This window comes from Mustelus asterias, chromosome 2 (genome assembly GCF_964213995.1).
Source record: "Mustelus asterias chromosome 2, sMusAst1.hap1.1, whole genome shotgun sequence".
Taxonomy (NCBI): Eukaryota; Metazoa; Chordata; class Chondrichthyes; order Carcharhiniformes; family Triakidae; genus Mustelus; species Mustelus asterias.
Window position 1 is genome coordinate 117,544,887 of NC_135802.1, and position 23,660 is coordinate 117,568,546.

Below are 23,660 nucleotides of genomic sequence, written 5' to 3' on the forward strand. Positions count from 1 at the left end.
CTCTCCTTCTCCATCGCTCATCTGTTTCTTGCTCAAATCCTAAATCTCATCACTAAAAGCGATAGACTATCGGTCCCACCATTCATTAAGGTCCCCTTCCTGTGTCAACCCACACGTCAAACAATGTTCAGGGCAAAGGTTTTGAGCTAAAAGAGAAACTGTGGAAGGAAGCAACCTGGAGGAGATCATGGTGCACACAAGTAGGTTTGAGTTGACATGCGCGCAAAAATCCGACATGAAAATACAGGACAAGACCCATCCCTGCATCGACCAACCCATGACATGGGATGACCACTTCAAAATATAATCTGGACAGTTGGTCACACTGCCTATTCCCATGCTTCCATACCAGTCATACAGTTTTCACTCTAAGCACAACAACAGATATGCAGAGCTCATCAATTGATTTATTGTTGTAGCTTTCACAGTTGAAGTCTGTACAAAGCCTTTGTAAAGTGAATGAGAAGATTCCAAATGGCTCCTCTCAATGGTGTATCTGTTTAAAACGGAGTCCACAATAACCACATGTTCCAACTTTTGTTTCTTTGTCCTAATAAAGAAAGAAAAAAAGTCAAGGCGTTGTTCTAAATTTGGAGAGTACTCAAAATATTTAACCTGAGATTTGATTTACTAAATGTCATGGAACAAATATTCACTTTATAATTATATGCAGCATTATATTTAGAACTGTACTCATTTTATCCAGAATCTAACTATGTTGCAGCATAATACAATGGGTCCACATGTTATTTGATGGTATTGCTTTCAAAGTGACCTGAAGAGAGTGCAGCATGACACTGTAGGATATAGATCACACTGTTTCATTTCACAGCAAGTAAAGGATCACAAGATCAGGAGGTCATTCAGTTCTGAATGTTTACTCCTCTATTCAGTTTGATCATGTTTGATCTGTACCACAACTCTGTTTATCTGACTTTGTTTCATACCCCTTGAAACCCTTGCCAATCAAAAATCCAGCAATCTCAGCCTTAAAATTTCCAAATGTTCCAACATCCAAAGTCTTTTAGGGTGGAGAATCCCAGATTTTGACTACTTTTTGTAAAAGTGCTTCCTCCTAATCTCTTCAGGTAGAAATTGATATGTAGCCATACGAATTAACCATTTTTTTGTGTCATTCCACTAAAAGCATATTCTATTCCAAGCTGACTGAAATAAATTTCTAAGAAAAATTATACAATTATAGTTATACAGAACATTAAAATTACAGCATCAAACAAGCCAATTTTACATTATTCAGCTTTTCATTTTAATATTTACCAATATTATACAGCAATAAATATTTTCCCAAGTCTCAGCTTGCCCCATTTTCTATTTTAGGAAAAACAGAGATCATGGGACACTCCCAGAGAACACTGATCGCCCTGAAATAGCAATCTTATGATATAATCGGCCAGTTTTATTCCATACAAATATTCATTAATACTAAATAGGTTTTTAAAAGATCATAAGCATAGTGCATTTTTAACATTTCAGCAAGGAATATACCTGTGAAATCAGGTAAAATCTTATTGTTCAAGAATTAAAGTATTTGAACCAATGCAAGCTAAACACATTCTTGCCAAGTGCAACTTGCTTGCACACAATAATGCGCATGACTTAATACTCAAAATCTAAACATCAGGAAAACGTATGACTGATTCCAACTTTCTAGCATAAACATTTATAGAACACGTATTGCAGCCAAATACGTACCAAGTTTATGTACACTTTAGGATGTCCAAGGGCTCCTCCACCACCATCACATGAAACCACTCTATCTGATACCTCAGTTACTGGCTCCTCAGCTACTAAATCAATGGCAAAGCTTTCATTTACCTGCCAAAATAAAATTGGAAAAGCACAAGGTTTGACACTTTGAGCAGAACAAATGTCAAAATTTCTTTAGAATTCACAAAGAAAATACTCAATTACTTGCACACATTTGTAACGTAATATGTTTGTGCAGGTGCTATAGGAAAATTACTAGTAACCCAATAGTACTCCTATTATCTAAGGTCAAAATCAAGAACATCACTTCAAATAAAGGTATGGGTAAAGTTGCTGATTTTGAACTTGGTGCAGATTTTTGAAAGACAGGAGGACATAGTTTAATAGATAAAATCGCCGAAGTCCCAGATGATTACAGGTTGCTCTCCCTTTGAGCGGGAGCACTGACTGGTGGTGGCTTGCATCACACCTCAGATGAGGGGCAAGGTTGAGAAGGTGGACCTCAACTGGTACAAGAATTGGACTCACGCTATTTGCATCATTCTGCATCACTAACCAGCTGTCCAGCCAACTGAGCTAAACCAAACCCTGTTTTAATAGGTAGAAAACTATGCATGTTATGAATTAGGCATGCTGACCTCATAGAATCGGTAGAGTGCAAAAGGAGGCCATTTGGCCCAGCGAGTCTGCACTGACCACAATCCCACCCAGGCCCTATCCCCGGAACCCCTCATATTTACCCTGCTAATCCCCCTGACACTAGGGTTAATTTAGCATGGCCAATCTAACCCACACATTTTTGGACTGTGGGAGGAAACTGGAGCACCCAGAGGAAACCTATGCAGACACAGGGAAAATGTGCAAACTCCACACAGTTACCCAAGGCCAGAATTGAGCCCAGGTCCCTGGTGCTCTGAGGCAGCAGTGCTAACCACTGTGCCGCCTCAGTGTCTGAATTTCCAATATTGTTTCACGTCACAAACTCGTGAGCTGGGTGTTAATAGCAAAAGCTTTCCCCATCTAAACAGCTATGAGTAGGTCAAAAGTTGGCGAGAGCACCAAGAGAGTGCAACATTGAAATGTCTTAGTTAGTAAAAAAGTGGGTTTAGCAAGCAGTAAGGCAAAATACAAAATACTTCAGCAGGACATAGCCAAGCTAGCAGAATGAACAAACAGGTGGCAGAAACAGTTTAGAATGGAGAAAAGTGAGGCTACCCATTTTTGCATGAAAAAGAGGAAAAGGAGTGCAGACTCAATGCCAAGCTTTTGAAGGACGTTGAACAGAGAGTCGCAAGGGTTGAAACAAAAACATTTTTCTGGAAATCTGATTACAGGTGAATGAAGCCAGGGAAAAAGCAAACAACATCTTAACTTCAGAAATACATATAAAAAGAGGAAAGTGCTATCATAGATGCATACACCACAGAAGTTATTCCATATTTAACAAAATGTGAAATTTTGGACACCCCATTTTTGGAAGAACATTAAAAGCATAATTTCACCCAAATTAAGCTGGGGGTGGGAAACTGTAATTGCGAGAAGACACTTAAAAGAATGGTAGTATTTCCATTGGAGCAGAGAAGGCCTGAAGACATTGAATTAAATGTTAGACAATTATGAAGAATATTGATCAGATGAGTTAGGCTGTTTAGGAATTAGTGATGAAGGGCGAACTTGATAGAATAATTCAAATGATAAACGTTAGCTCCAATAATGTGGCTTCTAAGCTTTTGGCACGAACAAGTGCAGCAAGACCATAAGAACATCATTCAGAGAACAATTCTAATAATTAAGTTTCTTTGAACAACATTAGTGCTTCATAGGTCTGAAAGGTGGGAAAATTACTAAATATTTGCACGGCAAGTAGTCTCACAACACCAGTTTAAAGTCCAACAGGTTTATTTGGTGGCACGAGCTTTCGGAGCGCTGCTTCTTCATCAGGTGAGAGCAGGATTTGTTTCACAAACAGGGCATATATAGACACAAACTCAATTACAAGATAATGGTTGGAATGCGAGTCGTAACAGGTAATCAAGGCTTTACAGGTTCAGACAGGTGCGAGTGGAGAGAGGGTTAAACACAGGTTAGCATAGAATCATAGAAACCCTACAGTGCAGAAAGAGGCCATTCGGCCCATCGAGTCTGCACCGACCACAATCCCACCCAGGCCCTCTCCCCATATCCCCACTTATTTACCCGCTAATCCCTCTAACCTACACATCCCGGGACACTAAGGGGGAATTTAGCATGGCCAATTAACCTAACCCGCACATCTTTGGACTGTGGGAGGAAACCAGAGCACCTGGAGGAAACCCACGCAGACACAGGAAGAATGTGCAAACTCCACACAGACAGTGACCCAAGCCGGGAATTGAACCCAGCTCCCCGGAGCTGTGAAGCAGCAGTGCTAACCACTGTGCTACCGTGCCGCCCCTTAAAGAGATTAAAGAGGTGCGAATTGTCTCAAGCCAGGACAGTTAGTGAGCCCTCTTGCAACTCGGCCAACATTGTCTACCTAATACATTGCAGAAAAGGATGTCCCGAGGCATGGTACATTGGCGACACCATGCAAACGCTACGACAACGGATGAATGGACACCGCGCGACAATCACTAGGCAGGAGCGTTTCCTTCCTGTCGGGCAACACTTCAGCAGACAAGGGCATTCAGCCTCTGATCTTCAGGTAAGCGTTCTCCAAGGCAGCCTTCAAGACACACGACAACACAAAATTGCCGAGCAGAAACTGATAGCCAAGTTCCGCACACACGAGGACGGCCTCAACCGAGATCTTGGGTTCATGTCGCACTATCTGTAACCCCCATGACTTACCTGGGCTTGCAAAATCTCACTAACTGTCTGGCTTGATATAATTCACACCTCTTTAACCTGTGCTTAACCCTCTCTCCACTCACATTGTCTGCACCTGTAAAGACTTGATTATCTGTTAAGACTCACATTCCAATGTTTATCTTGTAATTTAGTTTGTGTCTATATATGCCCTATTTCTGAAATAAATCCTGCACTCACCTGATGAAGGAGCAGTGCTCTGAAAACTCGTGCTACCAAATAAACCTGTTGGACTTTAACCTGCTGTTGTGAGACTACTTATTGTGCCTACCCCAGTCCAACGCCGGCAATACCACATCATAAAAATTTGCAAGCCATAAGATTGAAAACAATACAAAACATTTGTGTTAAATTCCAGAATTACTCTCTGGTAAAATCCCAGCATCACAATGCATGTTCAGTTAATGTTGCTTTGGTTAGTGCAAATAGATCTCAAATCTCTGAAAATTACTTGGAGTCTATTCTTCCTGAAAATGAAACTGATAACCTATAAAAGCCTGTTTTGGTCAATCCTGAAGGATACAACCTTCTCAGGATTGCAAATGGTACCAAGGTGGTCGGTCACCATTGGACTGGATTTTATGATCAACAGTGAATGATATTTCTTCTGCTTTCCTGCAAACTTTCTGTGGGGTTTTGCCCTGGAACTTGCTGTGAATGGAAAATGATTTGACTGCAACACCTGCTAAAGGGAATTGGGATGTGTGAGAAAAGGGTAAATGACTGTTTTTTTCTTAACCAGATTGAAGTACTCAGACAGTGGCATGTAGAATCTAAATCAGGAAGTTTAAATTAGCTATTTATTTCAATGCCAAATCAACAATAATTAAAATCAAAACGGATAAATTTTTGTGCTCTCAAAGCTCATTTTCAGTGTTAGGCTGTTTGACAGTAGTTATACTTTATACAAATACTGGAATGGACAAGTCCCAATGTTTCTGGTGATCTTCATGTGTATCACATAAATGCAGTAGCCAAGTCACTGCATGTACTTCAATGCCAAATCTTGCAATAAGATACTGTTATAATGAAGTCACTGAAGGAGCAGGGCAACTCAAATGGAAATTTCCTGATTTCTACATTATGCAATCATGTACAATCATTGGAAGCTGCTGTCCAATTATTTTAATATGATGAGTTTTGTTTTCTCCCAAATCTTAGCCATTGTTTCTCATGAATAAATTCTGGCAAACAATGTTTGCAATTTTTTAATAAACCTTTGAATGTTATGTACCCACTACATATTTAAAAACATGAGATATCGCAATATTCTAATGGTATCACACCAAGAGATGGTGCTATTAGCATAACATTACATGACTAATTAACTTAAATGGAACACTGTCTGATGTTAAATTTCCATTAATCAACTTTCTTAATTCTGTCTTCACAATTCTGATACAGTCCTCACCTGATCTATCAGGGTGCACTGCAAGAATGGCTTCTTTGTAAAATTGTGTGGTCATTGGTAAAAAGTTATGTTTCACATCATCCTCCAGGCACAAATTTTCAAAAGAAACAGAAAAGTCCAGATACCACTTTTAACTGTAAAGATGTACGTTACCAATCATGAATCCTATCAAGAAACTGATCACCTATCTGACACCTGCTGGCTACAGCTAAGCCATTGGAGACAAAATCTGTTCCGAGAGTCTTAATTAAAAAAAGAAAACTGGTTCACATCCCTCCATGAAGACAATTGCTGAGGTGGAACATCAACACAGTTGAAATCCACCCTATTCAATTAATTAGCTGAAATATTGGCTCAGTTGAAGGTGATCATGATTATCAATATGTCACCCGTCACCATTTCTCATTCAATAAAAAATAATCAATTTATTTTAATTGATAAAATCGCCAAAGTCCCAGATCGCCATGTAAAGAATCAACAACAGCATTAAGTGTAAATCGCACATCACTTTGCAATATTTGTACTTTACTAGCTTGCCAATATTTCACAATTTCAGACAGTGACAGTTGTACTACCCTGAACTCAATAGCTGTAGGTCCTTAAATCAGTCACAGGCAGCAAAAGCTGGTTCACAACAAGACAGCTGCCACAGTGTATGAAAGCTCTGCCATTCAATTAGATCATGACATGATTTGTCACAATTATTATATCTGATATGATAATCCTCAACTCCACTTTCCTTCCTTATTCCCATTACCCTTCTTGATTCTCTTATTGATTAAAAGTCTGTCTATCTCAGCCTTGGACATACCCAATGACCTAGCCTCTACAACTCAAATTTCCTACTTCTCCAACATCTTATGGTCTAATTCCATCATTTTTATTGTTTTTTATTGCTGCTAAGTGGTACAATACAATACAATCCCTACAGTGCAGAAAGAGGCCATTAGGCCCAGCGAGTCTGCACCATCCACAATCCCACCCAGGCCCTATTCCCGTAACCCCACATATTTATCCTTCTAATCCCTGTGACACGAGGGTCAATTTAGCACGGCCAATCAACCTAACCAGCACATCTTTGGACTGTGGGAGGAAAACGCAACACCCGGAGGAAACCCACGCAGACACGGGGAGAACGTGCAAAATCCAAACAGACAGTGACCCAAGGCCAGAATTGAATCCAGATCCCTGGCGCTGTGAGGCGGCAGTGCTAATGACTGTGCCACCAGGTCGCCCGCTTCTCATCTTTAATTATCTACATAAAATAGTGTTTGAATATTACTTTCATCTATTTTGCAGGGAAGAATTCCACAGATTCACTACTCTCAGAGAAGAAATTCCCCCTCATCTCTGTCTTAAATGGGTGACCCCTTACTGTGCGATTATGCCCACTGGTCCTAGACTCTCCCACAAGAGGAAACAGCTGCTCAGCATCTCCCCGTCAAGCCCACTGAGAATCCTACATGTCTCAATAAGGTTGCCTCTCATTCTTCTAAATTCCAATGAGTACAGGCCCAACCTACTCAACCTTCCCTCATAAGAAAATCCCTCCATACCTGAGATCAACCTAGTGAACCTTCTCTGGACTGCCTTGAATGCCAGTTCATCTAAGGGGATTAAACAGTTCAGGGATTCCAGATGTGGGCTATCTAGTGCCTTATATAGTTTTAACAAGACTTCCCTATTTTGTTCTCCATTCTCTTTGAAATAAAGGACAACATTCTGTTTGCCTTCCCTTTAACCCATTAAAATGTCTCACCACAAGAGAAAACCAAGCAGGAGAAGAGGAAATTAAGAGGCCCAGATTTTTAAAGGAAAGAAGAGATAGAGCATTTGAGAAATTTATCCAGCAGTGGTGGTGGAAGACAGAGGCATAATAAACAATGTTCATAAGTCTAGCTGAGTCATGCACCAGGTACAAAACACAAAAGCGCCAAAGTAAAATTTCCATCAATAGATTTCAGGGTTATACTTGATATATACACCCCTCCCTGAAGAATTTTGGGAGATAAGTATTTTCCATGTGATGAAGTAGACTATGTAATGAATATTCCTTGAGTGATGCCCAAGGAATGAAATCAAAAGTATTTCAGCTTTTTGAATCATTAAAGTTAGCAAATAATTCTCAATCAAGGTTAATATAGTACATGAATATTGTGACATAATAAAAAACATTGTACTTGCTGTTAATTGCTGTTTTCAAGATGTTAAAAAGAACTTAAAAATGAATAGCAGAAACACACAAGACCAAATCACGTTACAGTTCATCATATTGAAATATTTGAACATTACAAGATACCCCGTTTCAGTTGCATTCTAACATTACCACAATTCTTTAAATATTAGAAAATAAATATATCTAATCATTGCCAAGCTGCAGGGTTTGCTGATGATTATACCCATTTCACAGCCCACTCCCATCTTTAATTTATGTAATTGCATCAAAAATTGACCTGGTTGCATCATGGGACCAAATTAATCAGTTAAACGATTGACCTTTAAAACAAGTTTATTATAACTTAAAACTGTTTTAAAGCACTCTCTGGCCAAGTAGAAAAAGTTAAATTAAAGATAAAAATTAAAATAGCACAGGGAAAGAGGTGAATAGAATTAAAATACGGATGACAGTGGAAGATTTAAAAGTTTACACTTCAATGTTTGATAAAATTGTGTTTTTGTACTAAAGCTAGTTCTGATATTTAGGGTGGGATTTTCTGATTGCGCTCACTCGAAGGCCTGAAAATCCCGCCCAACAGACCTTTACATGGCCCATGTCCCACCCACGGCAATTCCCATGGCGGACAGAACAGGTAAATTCCACCCTTAGCATAATATTAGTACTCTCCATATTGTAGTGTGCATGCTGAAAACATGCAGAATTAGGACGACAGAAATATGCAGAGCCATTCAAATATCACTAGATCCTTGGAAAACTTACTTCTTTCTGTCGATCAACAAACCTGACCCGTCTGTAATCATCCTCATCATAAACCTGAAACAAAAGAAAAAGTGATTTTTTAAAAACTATAAGCACCAAGTCCAAATTTCATTATGTTGGTCTTCACCAACTTTAACATGTAACACATACCATTCTGAGGGAGGGGACTATAATAAATGTTAATTTGGTTAGTATAATATCCAAAATTACAAATACTCTGATTCATAGTCTACAATTATGATTGGAAGGAAGGCTTTAAACCTTGAACACAAACAGAAAATGCTGGAAATATTCAACATCTGTGGAGAAAACAGACAAGTCAATAGATCAGATAGATATAACCCTTCATCAGAAAATGAGATGAATAATAAAATGGTAGTATTTGTAATCTTTTGCATCAGTACATTAAATAGTATTGATAAAAATAACAAATGGTGTAAGATAAAGTATCAGAGGTTTAATTCACAGCATATAGCATTTTTTGATTCAGATTTGACATTTGTAAATTTTTGCAAGGAGTTAAGATAAATGTATTTCAAGAGAAGCTAGAGGACACACAGGGAGATAGGAATAGTAAATGGGGTTAAATGAAGGAGGAACTGGAGGAAGCTCATGTGGAACAGTAAAACTGGAATGGACCTGTTGGGTTGAATAGCCTATTTCAGTATTGTAAATACTATGTAATATTATGCAAGAGCTCAAGAATCAGAGCCGAGGTTGTTTGGCCCTATCTTAAAATAGTATTTGAGAAAATTGTTAAAATATCAGTTATGTTCATGTGTCCCAGCAGCCCGAATCTCATCTTAGCAGAATCTCTGTTGAAGTTCATCTCTTCAAATTTTAAAATAGTCCTCATTAGGACTGAATAGAAATCTGGCCTGGACCAAAGAACTGGCTGCCTAAAATAGTGTTTGTGAGGAGAGTATAAAGAAGATTTACACCGTGCTCCGTCTTGAAGAGCACCAATGCACATCTACAGCAGAAACCACTTACAGAGTTACCTATAACTCAGGGATGATCCTGTAATACATACTAATTTAGAAGACTGGAACAAAGATTTAAGTATTTCATGGGATTTTGCTCTTTGTAGAAAAAAAGGGAGAAATTTTCTCAGTGATTTTGAACATTCATTTTTTTCCCCCCGTCTTCAATCAGCACCAAATATTTCCACATTAATTAGAGACAGCATTTCTTCCTCAAGTTCAATTATTTCCACATAATAACAAACTAATTGGTTATTTATCCAATTGTTGTTTGTAAAATCCTGTCATAAAAAATAGTTGCTATGTTTCAATACATATGGCACTACACTTCAAAGTAACCGATTTTGTGTGAAATGCTTAGAGGTTTCTGGAAAATATGATAAGTGTCATCCTTTCTCCACCACCATCCCCCAACACTGAAACCTTCTCTCATCCTTCATCTCATTAATTATTTTGAAAAAAAAAGTAATTAAAGGTTTTCTTCTTAAATCTCATGGTATATGATTTAATATAGAAATGCAAAGGGGCGGACTCAGATAGAATCTGTCTGAGGGAATTTTACTGAGATTTATACAGTATGAAATGGTATAGATAAGATGATTCCAAGACATTATTTCAAGCTTATTCAGGGCAGTACAACACAAGGACATACATTTAAAGCAGATGTTAGAAAAATGTCTTTACACAAAAGATGATAAACATATGGATTAATCTACTATGTAAGTTTGTGGAGTCAGAGACAGATGTCTTCTGAATTTTAGGGAGGAGACTTCTATTCATCACTCTGCAAACATGAGGTCATTTAAAGAAAATGACAGCACAACAAAATTATATTTTTTCCCTTAAAAGCACTTCACAAATGCATCATGTTATTCAGCATTAACAGCTATGGTTAAAATTTTAAAAGCCTCGTTATGTCTTCATAAAATTCCTACAGTGCAGAAAGAAGCCCTTAGGCCCATTGAGCCTGCACCGACAACAATCCCACCCAGGTCCTGTCCTATTCCACATTTACCCTGCTAATTCCCCTGACATTAAGGGGCAATTTAGTGTGGCCAATCAGCCTAACCCGCACACCTTTGGAGTGTGGGAGGAAACTGGAGCACCGGAGGAAACACTCACAGACACAGGGAGAACATGCAAACTCCACACAGACAGTCACCCGAGGCCGGAATTGAATCCGGGTCCCTGGCGTTGTGAGGCAGTAGTGCTAACCACTGTGCCACCGCGCTACCTTGTGTGAAAATAAGGCAGACTTTGTCAATATTTGCATCATGTTTCACAACTTAAGCGCATATACTTTTAAAAGTGATTCACGCATATGCAATAGATCATACTCATACTAAACATCTATGATAACTTTAGATTGAGCCAAGGTATATTTTCAGTTTATTTACTCAATTTTAGCACAAATTTAAGCAATCTGGTATATAATAACCAAGCTTTACTTTAGGAAATAATCACAATTGGAATTATAAGATTTCAAATCTAAATATGGACATAACACTTCAAAATATGTCCATTCATACTTTCTATGTATTCTATGTAAAATATATTTACCATCTCCAAACTTTGCACCTTGCATGAAATTACTCAAAAGGCTTTCTTTTCGACAATAGAAACCGACAATGTCTTATGACGATGGCAAGACACATTGTTCCTCCTGACTTTGTCCAATCTTGTCTATGCTTTGTACAGATGTGGGGAGCAACTGCCTTCTGGTGACTTCTAGAGTAATGCTTTGGAATCATCTTATCTACATCATTTAATACTGTATAAATCTCAGTAAAATTCTCTCAGCCAGATTCTATTTCAGCAAACCTATGCATATTGGAGTCGTCACAAAATAATGCTTAATGGGGAACTGAAGGGTAAGCAGTGTAAGATTGAGACTGCAAGCTGCTCAGTTGCAAAAATCAAACAGTTTGAAGAACTGAAAGAAACAACCAGTGTTCAAACATGACGAGGCCACCACAAACTCCATTTTCTAGCCATCCACTCCATTTCTCTTTCTGGCAACTGCCTGAGGCTGAACCAGATCATTTTGAAACTTGGTGTCACATTTGACCAAGTTGAACCTCCAATCTCATATCTATTCCATCACCAAGACTGTCTTCTTCCACCTCTATGATGTAGCTCAACTCTGCCCTACCTTGGCTCACCTGCAGCTGAAATCCTTATTCATGTCTTTGTTACCTCAAAATTTGACTATTTCAACACACACCTTGTCAACCTCCCATCTTCCATAAACTTGGGCTCATTCAAAACTCTGCATTCTGTATCCTAACTTGCGCTAAGTTCCATTCACTCATCGCATCTGTGCTCACACTTACATTGGCTCCTAGCCCAGCTATGCCTCAATTTTAAAATTTTCATCCTGGTTTTCAAATCCTTCCATTGTTTCCCCTCTGTAACCTCTTCCAGTCCCAGTCTCCGAGGTCTCTTGCATGCTTCTAATTCTGATCTCATGCACATCCCTACTTTTATTTATTCATAGGATTTGAGCATCGCTGGCAAGGCCAGCCTCTATTGCCCATCCCTAATTGTGCCTAAGATGGTGGTGAGCCTTCTTCAACACCATGTGGTGTAGGTAAACCCATAATAGAGTTAGGGAGGGAATTCTAGGATTCTGACCCAGTGCCAATGAGGGAATGGTGATATAGTTCCAAGTCTGCACAGCGTACGACTTGTCAGGGAACTTATTGGTGGTGGTATTCCCATGTATCTGCTGCCTTTGTGCTTCTAAATGGTAGGTCATGGGTTTGGAAGATGCTGCCAAAGGCCGTTTGACAAGTTGTAGCAGTGCACCTTGCTATACTGTGTGTCAATGGTGAATGTTCAAGGTGCTTTGAGGTTTAATTTAATGTAATGTTTAGGTTGGCATGGGTAATTGAGCCAAGGTTGTCACTGGCTTGGGTTCAGGAGCGCCACTGGAACAAATGCAGCAGAATTTCAGGCTATCAAGAGAAATGGCAACAAGTGAAACAAAGCCACAATTCATGTATATTGATCAGATAAATTAGTTAAGGTGCCTTTTTAAAAACAAATCTACCTTGTATGCCAATTAATTAGGTTGGCAGTGGTGATTCTTCTGTAATTTTCTACCTTGCTGCTGTTATACATGCCAGCAGCTGATGGGAGTTCAGCCCCAAATAATGCTTTCATCAAAGACTTATCAGTCAAGTTACAGAAGATAACAAATCTATGGAGCTTTTATTGTTTGAAACATGTGGAGCAAAATATTAGAATCTAGCTAAAATTTGCTATGTTCTTGCTATTGTTTGATATTACTACTCAATTTCTGATGTGTCAGCCCCACTTTTGAAGTATAGCCATGATTTTGTAGACCACCATGGCAGCCAATCTGCACGCAGCAAAGTTGAATAAAAAGCAAATGAACGGATGAATTAGGTTACCAACCTTTGCTTGAGGGAGCGAGTAGGATAGAGGGTTGGGGTGAAGATTGGCAGAACAATTCCTTGCTCTTCTTCAAATAGTTCCAGGGGATCTTTGGTTCATGAATTATTTGTCAGGATGGAGAATAGACCAGGACGGAATAAAGGAACACTTTATTCACCTTTATTTGCCACACTCTAGAAAATCTATCACATCACAACCTACAAATGCAACAGCATTAGAATGCTGAGGCAATTTTTATTATAATTGATGGACAGTTAAAGAACAAAACTCTTGATTTGGCAAGCGAGAATTGATTAAAGCAAAGGACTTGCTCTGTAGTACAAACTAACGAACTGGGAAATGCAAAACTGAGGTGCTACCACTAGCAGAGAGGTATAATGACAGAACAAGCTATTTATATAGGTAGTTTCTCTTCTAAGCATAGGTAAAGCAATTTATATTAGAAATCTCGGACAACAGGAAACAGTGTGATGCCATAAGACCTTCAGTTGTTTCATCAATGACCTGTCCTTGATCATAAAGTCAGGAATGGTGCCAAATGCTGATGAATCCAGAGTATTCAGCTTCATTCACAACTCCACTGATGATAAAGTCAATCATTCCAGCTGACAGCTGTATTTGAATAACATTAAAGCTTGCGCTAACAACTGGTAGCAAACATGTGCTCCATATAAGTGTCAAGCAATGACCATCCTGAAGAAAAAATCCAACCAGCACTCTTTAACTATCACAGAGCCTCTATCATCAATATCCTGGGAATCCTACTAGTCAAAAGCCTAACTGGACCAGACCCATCAACACTGATTATAACAGAGCAGGTTAATATTCTGTACTGAGTAGCTCACCTATTCACCTCTCAATACCCCTCCACAATCTACAAGGCTCAAATCTCAAAACTGATGGAATACATAGCACTACCCTGATGGGAATAGCCATACAACAGTACAGAAACTCTTCAGCATCTCAAACGAAACAATTCACTTTAACTGTGTCCATAGATTCAAGATCCACTTTTTGCATCCCTAACAGTGGCTGTAGGGCGGACTATCTACAGGATGCATTGCAGCAACTCATCAAGCTTAATAAACAGCATCTCCATAAATGGCATAATTTCTAGCACTATGAAGGATAAGTGCAGTAACAATGCCATGGGAGAAGCATCAGCCCAATTTCTACTTTAAGTATACACTATTCTGATGTACATATATCACCATTCCTTCATCACTGAGTCAAAATCCTGGAATTCCCTATCTCACATAATGTGGGGACACCATTACACAAGGACTGCAGTGGTTCAGCCTAATGAGAACCTTGAGGGGCAATAAAGGATAACTAATAAAGGCAGCTTTGCCAGCATCATTCACATTCTGGAGAATAATTTTTGAAAACATAGTGAGTCTTGCAACAAACTAATTTTTCCTATTTATTTTGACTAACTACAAGTTTGCAGAAAAGCAGCCTATATTAAATTCATGTTTTCAAAGTGGATATAAAATTTAAATGGTGGCTATGAATGACATCATTTCCAAATTAATTTTCCACTCAAACATGTTGGAAGTTTTAAAATATGCAGAGGTTCCATACCAGCATAATGTGCAGAGATGGTGCAATAACAGCACTTCACATTATATTTCAGAAATTCTCAAGGTAGCAGAAATGCCACACCATTCCTAACCTGCAAAATATGCAATAAGTGAAATGAAGATATTGTTGTAATTCTTCACACATTCTGACAAGACATTTCTTAAGGGAGAAGGGCAGTGCCCTTAATGAGACTTTTAGACCATTACATGCTAGGAGGTATCGGTATATATTAAATTACTGGAAACCTTAAATAAGTAGATTATGTCAGTAAGTGTACCTATTAAGGAAAGTATCTGGAAGTATGTACAGGTGTTTCTTTTCCCCAAAAGTAATTTGTCAGTGCAATAGGATTCCACTAAAAATCCAATGGGACACTGTTTGTGTAAACTTGGCTTTTCTACTAAACATCGCCTTTGGGTATGAGATACATTTCAGTAACAGATTTGGAATTTTAGAATTTAATTAGGTTTGGGGGCTCAGGGACTGGGTAGTGCAATGAGCTACAACACTGCTCTTTCAACCTTAGGAATTGGGCTTGAACATAATCCAGATTTCTGAACAAAAGTGAATCAGCAAGGGTCTGACAATGAAATGAGCTGAGGTGCTCTCAGGTCACAGTCTGCATGGATCAACATTGCAAACATGTAAACTGACAATCTAACTCAGAGCAGCTACATGTATGGCTAGTGTGAAAAATGAAGGTGGTCACACTGGAATAGCAAAGCAGCACTGATTTTCTAAAGCTCCATTTGAATTGTTGTCACCAAAATCACATTTGTTTTTATTCTACATCTGATACATTGTATACCTGACTTGAAAGTGCTCAATCCTCAAACATTTTTCCAGAAATAAAAAAGTGCTCCATTTCTTAGTACAATGAGGAAACAGTACATTGTGCTTATATTACTGGCCTAGTAATCCAGAGACCTGGATAATGATCCAGAGATAAGTTCAAATCCCACTACAGCAGCTGATGAATTTAAATTTACAGAACTAAAAACAAAATCTGGCATAAAAAGCTGGTGCCAATGGGGCTTGGAGCTCCGAAAGCTTGTGTGGCTTTTGCTACCAAATAAACCTGTTGGACTTTAACCTGGTGTTGTTAAACTTCTTACTGTGTTTACCCCAGTCCAACGCCGGCATCTCCACATCATGGCCAATATGGTGACCATGTAACTGCCAGGTTGTCATGAAAACTCAATATTGTGAACGAATGTCTTTTAGGGAAGGCAACCTGCCATCATTACCCAGTCTGGCCTACATTTGGTTTCAGACCCACAAATGTAATTGCCTCTTAACTACCCTTTAAAATGAGCCAGCAAGTAACTCAGTTAAAGTCAATTAGGAGTGGGCAATAAATGCTGGCCTTGCCAATGGCACCCATATTCTATGAATTAATATAAAAAGTGTACTGGTGATCTGATAATTGCATTTCTGAGTAATAATTGGATATTATCTACATTTGGATTCCCAGTTAGCCACATGTGGCTTGAGGCTACCATGTTGGGCAACAATGGCCTATTCTTACAATTTTTTAAAAATTCGTTCATGTAATGTGAGTATCTCTGGCAAGACAAATCTTTACATTGTGTGGCAAATGGCAATGGCTTGACTGCTCCAGTGCAGTGCAGTGGGTTATGGAGCACAAGTCTGGAGTACTGCTGTCAGGATGTTACCAGGGCCCACAGCCTTCAGCCGTTTCTTGATGTCAGATGGAGTGAATCAAATTGGCTGAAGACTGATATAAAAACAAAATACTGTGTGAGCTGGAAATCTGAAATAAGAACAGAAGCTGCTGGAAATGAAGAGCAAATCCAGCAGCTGAAGAACTCATATTTGACATAAGAACATTAACTCTGTTTCTCTCTTCACAGTTGCTGCCAGACCGAGTATTTCCAGCACGGGTTTATGGTTGAAGACTGACATCTGTGATGTTGTGCTCCTCAGGAGGGGGCCAAGTTGGTTCATCTTCTAACTGAAGATAGCTGCAAATACCTCAGCCTTTTATCTTTCATTGACATGCTAGGCCCCCACATCATTGAGAATGAGGACATTTGTGGAGCTTCTTACTCCGGTTAGTTACTTAAATTGTTCACCACCATTCGTGACTGGGTGTGATAGGACTTTAGAGCTTTGATCTCATCAATTAGTAGTTGCGAGATCATTTAGATATGTGCATCACATGCTACTTCCACAGTTACGTTGGACATTTCATCAGCCTATAGCTTTGAAATACATTTTGACTGACATTCTTTATAAATTGTTAGGGTGCTTTTTAAAAAAATCTATCTGGTATATCAATGTGCTTTTAAAAGGAAGTGAAGAATTTTAGGCTGGTAATCAAGATCTTTCCCAACCACTCCGTTTGCTATAAATTCCAGCTGCTGGTGAGAGCTCAGTCCAATGCTTTTCATCAAGGACTTACCAATCTAAAATTACAGAAAAGAATTGGAAAATATGAAAGTTTTATTGTTTTGTAACGTATAGCTTTGTAATCTAACTAAAATCTGCTATTTTTCTTCTTGAAACTACATAATATTACTAATTAAACCTCATTTGTAGATTCAGGGAGAAGTACAGCCATTATTATAGGTAATATGAGTCAATTTTCATAAGAAGTCCTATAAACAGTAAATTAATGATTAGTCAACTTATTTTTAGTTGGGGAAGAAATGTTGGGTAGGAGACTTCCCTTCTCGTCAAAAGGTTTCACAGGACATTTTGCATCAACTTTAGTAGATGGGCAGGGCCTCTGTTTAGCCTCCCATCTGAAAGATGGCACCTATGGCAATGCAGCACTCGCTCAGTGGCTGCAGTGTAGTGTCAGTCTAGACTCGGATTTCAAGTCCACAATGAGGATTGATTCAGAGTTGAGTGTTACACAGCCAAATTGAAACTGCGCTCAAAATCACCCAAACCCTAGACACTTTGTGAATAAGTTAAAGTTGTAAAGAGTAACGAATATCAAAATATAACAAAGAACTAGGTGCAAGAGTAGGCCATTTGCACCTGCTCTGCCATACAACAAGGTTGTGGCTGATTTGGTTATAGATTAGGAATTCATCAGCTGCTTCTGTATTGGCACTAGCCACTTTGCTGGTCTCTTTACTGTTCTGCGGATAGGAATGCCTCTTAAAATGCTATGGTCATGGTTCACTTGGCAACAGTGATTACTGCACTCCATGTATGTTTCTCTTAGGACAACTTGCAGCAGGCACCTCAAAGCACCAGCAGTGAAAGAGCCTTCAAGTCGAGTGACAAAGGTGGCGGTTTAATAGTAAGGTCTTCTTCCAAGTCAACATGTCCAATATTGAGAGACTCGTCACTCAAACCCACCTCTACTGAAATACTTTACCGATGTCCTCAAAACATTGCTGGAGGTCAAACATCTCCATCGATTTGTGGTGACTAACCAAATGTAATGCATCAAACAGACAGAGAACTCATCAGGAACATGCAGAGGAGAAGTCAAGGTGGCAGAGAGGGGGCATTAACCTCCAAACAACTCAGCAATTGACGCTCCACACAACACCTGCCCCACATGTAGCAGAGTCTGAAGATTGTGTATCAGTCTTACCAACCACCTTAGATCGAACAAGAGTGAAAGCAAGTAATGAAGGGCCGCCTAAGAGAGGGCAGCTAGTGAGCGTTACCCAATTTGAATTTATCTCTCTCATATTTAGTGAGCTATTTTATTTTACAAGTTATTTCAGCCAGGAATGCACAGTCTTGCTCACATACCTTTGTCTTGGGATTGAGATCCTGGTCCTCAAATCCTCAACTGATTGAAGGCCGAGTTGGCACATTGGTGGCAATGATGAAAATTGTCATCCATGTCTGTCTTCATCAAAAGGGCAAACTAGAAGCAACATCATGGAGAATATAGAAAGACCTTTGAGTCAAAGATCAAAACCAGTGCCAAGTGCTTCTTAGTCTGTTGATCTTCCAAGCAAAAACTAAAAGCCGGTACGACAATCGGAAAGCTTCACTGCTAGTCATGGATGATTCTGCACACATATGGTACAATATTTCAACTTGTACATATGTTCTTTTGGACATTTCAGATTCACTTAAAGAAGTCAAAATTTTAAGGAACGTAACTAGGATGAATTGAAAAATTACTGTACTTGGGTTTAAGAGGCAGAGACTGTAAAATAAATTTATGCTAATTGTTAATAAATCACTGGTTAGATCTCAGCTGGAACAGTTTGTCAAAACTAATGAGGATAATTATTTAAACTTTATATCTTTGAAGTTCCAGTGTGCACCCAAGTAACCAACGACTAAACTATTTACATTCCTGGCTGGCTGGAGCAGAGAAGATGTCAGCAAAGAAAAACATTATAAATCTGATAACCACGGGAAAAGGTTTAAACAGTCATGGTATCTGCTGAATTAGCTGATTTTAAATAGTTCACCAAAAAACAGAATCTGAGGTCCAAGGCAAAAAATAGGTTGTCAAAGTATCTGTTCGAGAGCATTATGTAACCTTTCCTTAAGATGGATTGCATCAATATCTAGCACGACAGAGCCTAGAGGAGTAGAGCTAGCAGAAATTCACTATCTAAGCTGACCAGGCTAGATACTGTAGTTAACACTGACTAGCTGGCACCCATACCCAAGTAATGTGTGGAAATTATAAAATTGTGTGGTATTTCCACTCTACTAAATAAGCCAAGATTCAGAACAGATTTGGCAACTCAAAACTGGCATCCATGAGGTGGTGTGGGCCGTCAGCATAAAAATTGCATACCGCCACAATCCGTATATCCTAAGGTACTCCTCAATCTAACATTACCATCAAGCCAGGGATTCAACGAGAGTGTAAGAGAACATGCCAGAAGAAACACCAAGCATACCTAAAAATGAGGTGCTAACTTGGTGAAATCACAGCACAGGATTATATGTATGCTATAAAGCAAAAACAGGATGCTATCCAGAGCTAAGCAGTCCCACACCAATAGATCAAAGCTCTGTAGACCTATCACGTCCAATTGTGAATGTTGGCAGTTTGATTACACAGGTTCCATGAGCATCCCCATCTTCAATGATAGCACAGTCTAGCACTGAGTGCAAAATACAAGGTTGAAGCACTAGGAACAAGCTTCAGTCAGAGTGCTTATGGGTGACCCTCTCTGGCTCCTTCTGAGTTCCCCACCAGCTCTAGCTAATTTGATTCTCCACGTGATGTCTAAAATGGCTGAGCACCCTGTAGACAGTGAAAATTCTGGCTGTAGTGCTGAGGACTAGAAGGACCTCTAACCAAACTGTTCAACTTAGCTGCAAACTGGCATCTTCCCAAAAAGTAACTAGGAAAATTTCCTGATTATACCCTGTCCAAAAACTGCAGGACAAATTCAATCAGGCCAATTACCACCCCAGCAGCCTAATCTCAATCAGCAGCAAGTGATGGAAATTGTCATCAAAAGTGCTACTAACACAAAAGCAAAAATAATGCAGATACTAAAAATCTGGAATATAGAAAATGTTGGAAACACTCAGCTGGTCTGGCAGCATCTGTGGCGAGAGATACTATGGACAAGTGAGACCACTCTATAGCCTTCATCTCGCTCACCAAGACCATGTGAGCAGCCTATTAAAATTGCTGCAGGAATTTGGCTGCCCCACTCAAGCTGCTCAATGTGAGGTCTTTCCACGACAACATGATAGGTAAGGTCATGGCAATATCGGAACACTGAGATCTGCAGTGGGACCAAACAGTGTTGTGTTCTGGCAACACTCTTCGGCATATTCTTTTTCATTGCTGCTATCATATGCCTTCAGTTCATATACAGAGGATGTCTATTTGCATACAAGGACTAATGGAAAGCAGTTCAGCTTTGCTCATCTCAGTTCCAAGATAAAGGTGCACCAAGTCCTAATCAGAGTTGTGTTAAGCTGATGATACCACACTAACATTTCATACAGAAGAACACCTTAAGTTGCAAATGGACAAACTCTCGCACACCTGTAAAGACTTTGGTTTGACCATCAGCATCAGGATAATAAATGTTATGGCACAGGAAGTTGCCACATTACAAATCAGCATTGAGAATGGGAAACTGGAAGTTAAGGCTTCACATATCTAGGCTCCACAATCGTCAGCAATCTGTCACTTAATGCTGAAATCAACATGCATATTGCAAAAGCTGCAATTGCAATGTCCAAGGTGAGCAAGAGAGTGTGGAACAACCTGAGTGAGAACACCAAGTCCTACGAAGCTGCATCCTCAGTGCACTCTCTGACAGTAGTGAGACCTTGACGAGATGCTAGAGGGGGAAAAAGGTGGAACAGTTTCTACCTTTGGTGTCTCAGACATATCCTCGATATCTCTTGGCAGGACAAAGTCATCAACTTAATGGTCCTGGAGTGTCCTAATTCCATCAGCGTACACTCAATGCTGAGCAAACTATCTCTGTTCTGGTTCAGCCACATTCATCGTATGGATAATGGCCATTCACCCAAAGACCTTCTGAACAGTTGACTGGCCACTAGGTCACACTGTGCTGGATGTCCACACTGCCAATACAAGGCCATCTGCAAGCGAGATATGAAGATGTTGAAACAGAAATCCTCGGGGTAGTCGTTGACAGCCATGTCCTTTGCAGGCTGACTGACTTGCAGGGGCATTGGCAGAGACAAACAGAAACAAAACGCCCAGCTGACCAAAAGAGCCCAGAGAAGACAAAGTCAGCGGATCGTGCACATTCTCAGCCTCACTGCAGAAACTGAGGCAGAACGTGCCATACTAGAGGGACTTCCTGACCAACACTAGGTGATGTTTAATAAAGAGTTGTCCACCATGACGCAAACCTTCATCTCACGAGACGGAAGGTTTCCAAAGAAGGTAAAGTGGTAGCTCACATGAAGCACATGCTTGCTCATGAAAAATAACTACCGAGTTGACCAGAGGGTACTTGTACCAAAACATGTTCCTCACAGTAATTTCATATCTATGCTAAATGTCTTATTACTTTTGGATTCTCTATCACCGCTGTGTTTCCAGCCATTTGTTTTTTAAAATCAAACCACACTGTAGCAACATAAAAAGACATTTTTGTTTGGTGAGCCAAAAAGAAGTTGGTAATCGCTCCTTGTAGATAAATTATGCCACATGCAACCGACTGAAAACTAAAAACATAAGAAAAATATCAAAACCATTTAAAAAAAGGATCATGTGAACTTCAATGGGTTTTTCATGCTAAATAACATGTGTTACTATTAGGTGCGAGAAATAAAAACTAAAAGAAATAAAACAAACCCAGAGTGATCAACTGAGCCCTGCACCATCATTGATAATGACAGATGAAAAGTAATCCTGGCAAAAGAGAGGATGTTGCTGTTGATTATGGACTAGTGGACATCAAGGAGAAACAGAACAGGGACTAGAGACAGACACTGGACCAGGAATTTCAGACAGGAAGGTGGCAGGTCACCATCAGAAAGGGAAAACGGAGGAGAGGAAAAAAACTTACCTCGCACCCTCGAATATCCTTCCCATCCCCCTGCCAACTCACCTCCTCTGGCTTCATCCTATCTCCCAAATCCTCTCTCACTTCCAACTCATCCCCTCCACTTCTTTCCTCCCAACTCTTCCCCCAATCCTTCCTCACCTGCCTACATTTCTCATGCAACTCTTCTAATCACTTCCTTCTCCTTCTTTCCCGTTTACTTCATCTCATCTTCTCCCCTTTCCCTTCTCAACTCCTCATGCACCTCCTCTCAATCCTTTCCCTTCACACTTTCCACCTTCTAACAATTGCCTCCCACAAGCCCCTCTCCCTTCTAAACTTACTCTCCCAATACACCCCCTTGTCACATCCCACCTCCCTCTCTTCTCACCCCATCTTTCTCACGTCTCCACTTCGCCCCACTCCCTCCTAACTCTCTTCCCACCCCTCCCATTTCCTCACCCCAACTCACCTCCCTATTTCCCCACACATCTCACCTGCCTACCCTTTCCACAAGCCCCCTTATCCCAACCTGTTCCCAGCCCCTCTTTCCTCCATCCCGTCATCCCCTCACCGTTCTCCCCAAACCCTCCTCTGCTCTCTTCCCTATCAACTCCCCCTCCCAGCTGGCTTGCCCATCATCCCTCCTCCAGTCCACATTGCTGGGAGATGCCAAGTGTTTAGCTGTCCTGGAACAGCTTGGTTAGAGTGCAGCAAGTACTGAATCAAGGTCTTCAATACTGTTATCGGAACATTGTCAGGGCACAGAGCCTTTGAAGTATCAGTGCCTTCAGACTATTCCTTAATATCACATTGATATCTCCTCCACCCCCTCCCCACCACCCCCATCTTTCACCCATATCCATCTCCCATTGCCTTACCCTCCCCCCACCCTTCTCTTCCCAGTCCCATCTTTCCCCACCGCATCATTTGCCACCTCCTCTACCCATCACCCACCCATTCTCTCCTCCTTCCTGGCCCTTTCCCCCTCCTTGTCCTCTTTCCCCCACCCTCTTTCCCCTCTGCCCACCTCCTCCTCCTTTTCTCCTTGCTCCCCATCATCTTCCCTCCTGTCCCCTCCCACCCCTCTCCCCCATCATTTTAAAGGTTATTTATTAGTATCACAAGTAGACTATTTTAACACTGCAATGAAGTTACTGTGAAAATCCCCTAATCGCCATACTTCAACACCTGTTCGGGTACTGAGGGATAATTTAGCATGGCCCAATGCACCTAACCACCAAACTGTGTGAGGGAAACCGGAGCACCCGGAGGAAACCCACGCAGACACGGGGAGA

At 40.1% G+C, this 23,660-nt stretch overlaps 1 protein-coding gene across 1 annotated transcript in view; it reads right to left on the minus strand.

Moving 5' to 3' along the window:
* Positions 1-387: 387 nt before the first annotated feature.
* Positions 388-23,660, minus strand: part of ndufs6 (NADH:ubiquinone oxidoreductase subunit S6) — a 23,895-nt gene continuing 622 nt past the window's right edge. The window contains exons 2-4 of the mRNA XM_078240411.1: positions 8,925-8,978; positions 1,714-1,836; positions 388-550 (exon numbers count right to left, since the gene is read on the minus strand). Coding sequence (XP_078096537.1) covers positions 485-550; positions 1,714-1,836; positions 8,925-8,978 — 243 coding nt within the window. The 3' untranslated portion in view covers positions 388-484. The remainder of the gene's footprint in view (positions 551-1,713; positions 1,837-8,924; positions 8,979-23,660) is intronic.